The sequence below is a fragment of the Astatotilapia calliptera genome, chromosome 2, assembly GCF_964374335.1.
Source record: "Astatotilapia calliptera chromosome 2, fAstCal68.1, whole genome shotgun sequence".
In the NCBI taxonomy this organism is placed as follows: domain Eukaryota; kingdom Metazoa; phylum Chordata; class Actinopteri; order Cichliformes; family Cichlidae; genus Astatotilapia; species Astatotilapia calliptera.
In genome coordinates this window covers 6879388-6886430 of record NC_137423.1, presented here as the reverse complement: position 1 = coordinate 6886430, position 7043 = coordinate 6879388, and the positions used below count along the sequence as shown (strand labels likewise).

General features: G+C 38.7%; 1 protein-coding gene across 4 annotated transcripts in view; it reads right to left on the bottom strand.

Moving 5' to 3' along the window:
• Nucleotides 1-1659: 1659 nt before the first annotated feature.
• ldb2a (LIM domain binding 2a) overlaps nucleotides 1660-7043 on the bottom strand; it is a 110732-nt gene continuing 105348 nt past the window's right edge. For all 4 annotated transcript variants that reach the window (XM_026183047.2, XM_026183056.2, XM_080304782.1 and 1 more), the window contains exon 9: nucleotides 1660-3685. In XM_026183047.2, coding sequence (XP_026038832.1) covers nucleotides 3455-3685 — 231 coding nt within the window. In that variant the 3' untranslated portion in view covers nucleotides 1660-3454. The remainder of the gene's footprint in view (nucleotides 3686-7043) is intronic.

Below are 7043 nucleotides of genomic sequence, written 5' to 3'. Positions count from 1 at the left end.
TTTGTTTCCTTATTTGTTCTTTAAAATAATAATACAAGATTTTAAAAATAAAGTTTTTGGAAACGCCTTAAATAAATGATTACCTGGCTGGAAAATGGTTTCCCAGTATGTTTCTGTGGACCAACTAGTCACACTAATGGGGCTTTTTATTTGATTTCAACAACAAGATAAGAAGAAAAAACGAGCATAATAATAATAATAATAATAATAATAATAATAATAATAAATTAACTCTTTATATAAAGAACGTAAATGTATGTACACATAGTGGTATTTTTAAAAATATATTTTTCCCGGCATCACAACTTTTTCTTAAATAAACGCATATGCTGTTAGGAAATTAACAAAATGAAATATTGTTAAAGACTTTCCAGTGAATATAATCATTGGTTACGAAAGAGGAAATATATTGTGTTATATTATATTATACTATGTACTTTCTACAGTAATGTCGTATAGAGATCGATAACAAAGAAAAGTTAATTGAGTATTTTGCAGTACCCAATATCCTCCACTTGGTGTCCCCAAAGTTCCATGAAATCTTCTTGAATTTAAAGTCTACCCAACAACAGTACTGAGGCGTCTTCCCACTGATTTATATATACAAGTTTGGTACGAACGGCATATATAGAGGTTATAGTTCATGTTAGAGGTCGTTCTGAGTATATTCAGGTATATTTTGTTGACGTTACTCAGGTGCGGTCATCTACATTTTAATATTTTAATAAAACCTAAGAGGATATCCCAGAATAAATAGACTAAATCTCCAGTGTTTAAAATGCTGCTATACATAACGCCTACGTTCATGCGCCTCTTGAATATATACCTGACATTTAACTGCTCATCGAGTAAGTAAAGAATGTCCATGTCCTTGTGGTCTTTGTGCAGTCAATTTACCTTAACGGCAGTTATAATTAAAGAACAACTCTATACTATACCTAGAGATACCTTGTCCTCAGTTATTATTCATGTACTTACATTTCCCAGAATGCATTTTAAGAGGAAGTAGTGTATGAACATGTAGTTAAGGGTCTTAATATTAACAAGGGTATGTATGAATGTATGAGGCATATGCATTTAAGTTGACCCCTCTAATGATTTGACATCTATGATCATGGCTTAATATTTAAAATTATGCTGCACTGAATTCTGAACTTCTGCAGCAGACATCTCCCAGTATGCTCATTAAAGGTCATTAGAAAATCCATGAAGAAGGTGTTTTTGGTAGATGACAGTCATTTTCTGCTATTATATCCTATTATGGATACAGGGAATATGAAGAAGTGTGCCTTGCTTTGGCTGGTAATGAACAATAATAACAAAAACAGAGCATAAAATAATGATTATGCCGCCAAAATATGATTTCCTTTCATTTAAATGTGTAGCTGAGAATTTAACTCTACCCTCATCTTGCTGTCTTTGTCCCCCCAAAAAAACTGTTTTGTGAAAAGCCCTTCAAAATAAAAGAAAAAAGAAGAAAAGAAGAAAAGAACCTGCAATGATAATTTATCAACTTGATCTGCTGAGTTCCTCCAATAACATATAAATACAGCTTTTTAATGATTTAGACTGATGAAGTAAAAATTCAACCCCTAAAAAAATCAGACTGGAAAAGTCCGGCTCCATGCTCACATCAAGCATAATCAAACCAAATTCAACTACTTTGTAAGCACGGTTTATTGGCACACATAATGGTAAAGCATACATACCAGACATCAGATATGACACTGAACACCTCTGCTATATAATGTACAAATGGTGTCTAATAATACTAGGCGCAAACATATTTAGAAACGTGTTAGCTTCCTTACAAATGCACAAATAAATACCCATAAGATCCAATTGTATAAAGACATCCATCATTGTCTTCTTGCCCATTTTTAAACAAAAATCCAACAAAAGAGATCAGGGATATACTGTAGTATCAATTCAATTAATGATTAAAGAACAAGTGTGAACACAAACACAGGGATCTCAAAGTGTTTCTGTCGGGTGGATGGGATTTGATCTTGTCTTTAAAATGTTACTGTTGCTGTTTTTGTGGGGGGGCGGTTCCTACAATATGTCACAGAGTACACAACAAATATCATCATGTGACTGTGTGGCTGTTATTAACATTGTGGCTTTGGTTCTCCACTAGCTAGAGAGGACATTAAGAGTTTGGTTCTGACAGAGGCAAACAGGCATCCATCCAAACCACCCAACAGAAATCTGAACCTCCTGTACAAAACAAAACAGCTGCCATGTCCAAACTGCTTTCAGTGGCTGATTTACAGTGGACAAAATAGATTCCACCTCTATTTACAGAGCTACAAACCTTGTAACAGTGTTCCCAAACTGATGAACCCAAAAGGAAAATCCAACAGATGAGTTTTATAAAGCACATAGATCAAACAAAAAAATAAAATTCCTATAAAATCATGCAGGAAAAGGCTTTAGTATCAGTTTGGGAGTAGGTCGTTAAAGGGAACGAAGTCCAATTTTCCAGGAAGAAAAAAAGAAAAGAAATCAACAATAACGCATCAACGCGTGTCGGCAAAGTTCACATACTGATCTGCAAAATTACAATGTGATTGCAAAAGGATTCTGAGAGAAGCGAAATACCAATAGACTACAAACACAATCAAACTGGTTTGCATGAAATCACAATCTGTGACGACCGCGGTAATGTGGAAAAACAATCGTAGGACACGAGTTTCCCTTGTTTCAAAGGAGTCCATAGTGGTAGAGAACTTTTATTTCCCCTTAATTGGAAATGGAAATAAACAGCAACAGCAGAAACAAACCAACAGCCGACTGAATTTCCAATAAAAATGCAATTGCCTCAAACAATATTTCATTTGTCTCCAATGTGGTTAGATGCTTCCAATGGCTCTGGTGGCTGTTAAAAAACACTTTGCCTTCTTGAGCTTGCTTATTTTTTTTGAAGACATTTTGTTCGTTGTTTTTACTCTTCTTCTTTTCTCCCCACTGTCTACCATCAGCAGGATGACTTGTGACCTGAAGGTCAACCAATCACATCTGTGGTATTCCACTAGATGAGAGGTCTGTAGCTGAGGGTCCAAAGAGGAGAATTTGATCCACAATTTTCCACTGCATTCTTGGAAAAAAAAGAAAAAGAAAAAAAAAGAAATCCCACACCTTGTTATTTTTACATTATAGTTGCATACGACCTGTATGCATTTCTTGTCTGTGGATATTGCTGTGCAATGCTGCCAGTTCTCAGTGTTCTCCTAGATGTTACAGTGATTCAGAAAAGAAGAAAATATCCGGGACGGACGTACAGTATTTTGGCTGGACATGCCGGTGGTGACTTTGCAGACGGGGGGGTTCTGATTCAGTACAATGTTATGAGGCATAGAAGTACTGCCCTCAGGGGAAGGGGGGAGGTTAAAAAGTCCAGTCCACATGAAGTCAAGGATCTGTTGGGCTTTTTTTTCCCTCTTCTTTTGTTTTACTGCGAGGGTTGTGGCGCCGTGCTCTCGGGCTTGCTATCCTGGGCGGCGGGGGCTTTGCTGCTCCAAGGGGCGTTGTTGCCCAGAGCTGGGGAACTATTAAAGTCGTCTTCGTCATCCAGGCCGTTGGTGGCATCGTACTGTGTGTTCTCCAGACGGGTGATCAAACGCTCATCCTCGTCCCCAAACTCGCCGCCCATCAGGGTCGGCTCGCCTACCACCATCACGTCCTTAAGAAAGAGAGAGAAGAAGAGAGGAAGGTATATGATATTTTTTATTCTGAAAACAGAAAAACACATAATTTGTCTTTTTTTCCTCCTGGCTTTTCCAAAGGTAACAACATATTTAAACTGTCCCGTCAGCTGGGTCACTTTATCAGTCACTTTTTAATTGCGTGCTTCCTTTCACGCCCTGAATATTCACATTACCATACAATGGGTTCACTGCTGTATATAAGCAGGGGTGCATTTTGGCTAGACCACTGTAAAATTTGTAGCTTATCCAATGGGAGTTTGAACAGGTTTATCACAGAGATAAGAGATACATGCATACAAATATAAAGCAAGCCCTAAATACACTTATAGTACATGCAAATATTATTGCAAAAAGCCACAAAATTCACTGCATCATCCTTCCGTCAACTGTTTTATTTTTTTTTATTATTGCTGTGTGTAATTTTTGTCCTCTTTTTGTTCTTCTTCTTTTTTCTTTTTATTAACTAACTCATCCATTTGTTAATTTCACTCATTTACATTCTTTAAAGCAGTCTCTAACTAGTTTTGAAGTCTGGCTTACAAATATAATTAACTTTTACACAGGGAGCCGTGGAATGTTTTTGGTTTTGTGCAGGGCCGGCTGTATTTAGCCTTGGGGTGATTCAGAATTAATATGCTAAAGTGAGTGAGAAATCACCAGAGAAGAAATTAATGCATATCTGTTTCATCTAATTCTCAGACCAAAGCACCATCTGAATATCAAATGAACGCAGATCCAACCGAAAAGACCTTATAATAACATTTTCATTACTTCAAATAAATGATTATGTATGTTGTCTGTTTCCCATAATTAGAATTTAATCAATGACATTTTAAAACAGAGGGTTAAAAAAAGCAAGAGGTCATAAAAATAAATATTTAGTTGTACTCTAGACCAGACTTTATCATAATTTTTGTTTGAAGAAGGTATGCCCGGTTGCTCTATGATGGTAGAGGTACAGTGTGTGTTTTTCTGCTTCAATTATCATCCCTTTCTTCCGATCTAAAGACAGTACATGTGTGCTCTTCAGTGGGGGTTTTTGGACAGACGCTGGCATATTAAGTGATCTAATTTCTCTAAGCACCCCATGCAAAGGAAACATTCCCATCCAGATAGGAGATTCCTCCAGTGCCTAAGCATCTGTACCCATCCCAATCAATGCTCATCATGTAAGACATATTTCACAGAGATGGCCCTCCCACGGGGGGTCAAGGAATTAAAGGAGAAAGATTTATCTATTATCCACTGATATCGGTGACTGTTGTGATGTGAAGGAATCCTGATGGAGGGGGATGCCCCATGTGTGAGCTTGCATTTTGTCACGTTGCTAAGTTCATCCTCACTTTGACTAAACATAATCACTGGAGTGGAATCTGTGAATCACTGTGAATACTGATCAGTAGGTTCTGAATCAATCACAGGTTTATTTATTTGTGCATCTTTCTAAGTCTTTGTGTCTCGCTTTGGCTGCCTAAGCATCCCCCGACTGGCGAGCCCCAACAACATCCATCGTAACCTGGGAAAAAGCTGTTCAGTTAAATGGAGCACATGCTTCACTGGCCATGTGTGTCAACGTTGCCCTGCTTAAGAGATCTCGCTCTCCTCAGCCATCTCCTCTGCAGCACACATACAAAGGACAAACAGTACACTGGCACACAAACCTAGATAAGCTTACGTGGCGATCGTGGCTTAAGAGTTGGGAGTTCGCCTTGTAATCGGAAGGTTGCCGGTTCGAGCCCCGGCTTGGACAGTCTCGGTCGTTGTGTCCTTGGGCAAGACACTTCACCCGTTGCCTACTGGTGGTGGTCAGAGGGCCCGGTGGCGCCAGTGTCCGGCAGCCTCGCCTCTGTCAGTGCGCCCCAGGGTGGCTGTGGCTACAATGTAGCTTGCCATCACCAGTGTGTGAATGGGTGGGTGACTGGATATGTAAAGCGCTTTGGGGTCCTTAGGGACTAGTAAAGCGCTATATAAATACAGGCCATTTACCATTTACTGTACAATCGCACACCTGAACATAAACACAGTCAGTCGGATGCAGATTAGTCCTGTAGGTGAAGTACACAACACACACACAAGCCTCTGGCTACAGACCCGAATCACACAGAGCAGAGAGCACCCATATGGAAAAGATATATATAAATCTTATAAAGTTTGTATCTGTCTTGTGTGAAACTTGTATGAAAAGCATATAAGTGTGAAAACAGATATAAGATCCCTTGAAAAATTATATAATGAAACTTGTATGTTTTGGATACTTACTAAAACAATGTATGAAAGTAATGCGAAAGTGGCCACTTTCATGAGTAAATCATGTAAGCCTTATATGATTTACTCATGAAAGTGGCCACTTTCATGAGTAATCACATATAAGTTTTTACTATTTCTTTTCTGTATGGGCAAACACACGATCACACGCAGCAATCATTGATGTAAACATACAAATAAAACTAGACAACTTAGCACACCCTACAACTACCCACGTAAAACACACGCAATCTTTGATGGGAAGCACCAATGAGGAGAGGCAGTTTATTTATCCAAGCCATCCCCAAAACCCCCCCAGCGACCACTTCTACACCCCACTATGCCTTAATCAGGCTAATTAATTTAGGTGAGCTTTTCAACTAAATGACAATATCCACACTGATTTGTCAATTTGCATAGCTAATTAAGTCATTAGCTAAAAACGTGCTGATTGCCAACAAGCCTTGCATTCACCATCTGTTCCTGTGAGGAGGCCTGTCAACCTACCTCTGGCCAATTTTGGGCACCCCCCCTCAAAAAAAAGAAAAAAATCCCTCGGGTGATAACAGCTGGTGGCTAGTCTGAGACTGGGGAGCACTAATTGTGAGCTAATTAATAGTGTCTACTTGTCTACTCATCTCGTTAAGAGTTAGCTTTCGCAGTAGCTAAGCGGTGAGGTTTTGAATAGGCCGACTCAGGGATGAACGCCTCCCTGCTCCCTTCATTCACTGAGCAGTGTCATTACCATATTTTTACAGAGATTAGCTGTGTGGAGCGTAGAGAACATATTTTCTCCACAGGCCTCCGAAACAACAAGTGTGATTTAGATGGGATAGTGATGCCAACAACAGGATAAGAAGACACAACTGTCCCTTAAAGCAACAAAGATAAGAACACAGCATGAAGTAAGACAATAATGTTACCAGATCCCTGTTCCTTCTCTATTTAAATATAACGTACGTTTCATGACTATATTTATTTTCCCTGATGCTACATTAAAAAAGGGGGAAAAAGACGAAAGCCTTTAATTCCTTCTAAAGCATTGAGATCATTTACTGTTATTAAAAACATGCATGACATAAATAAGTC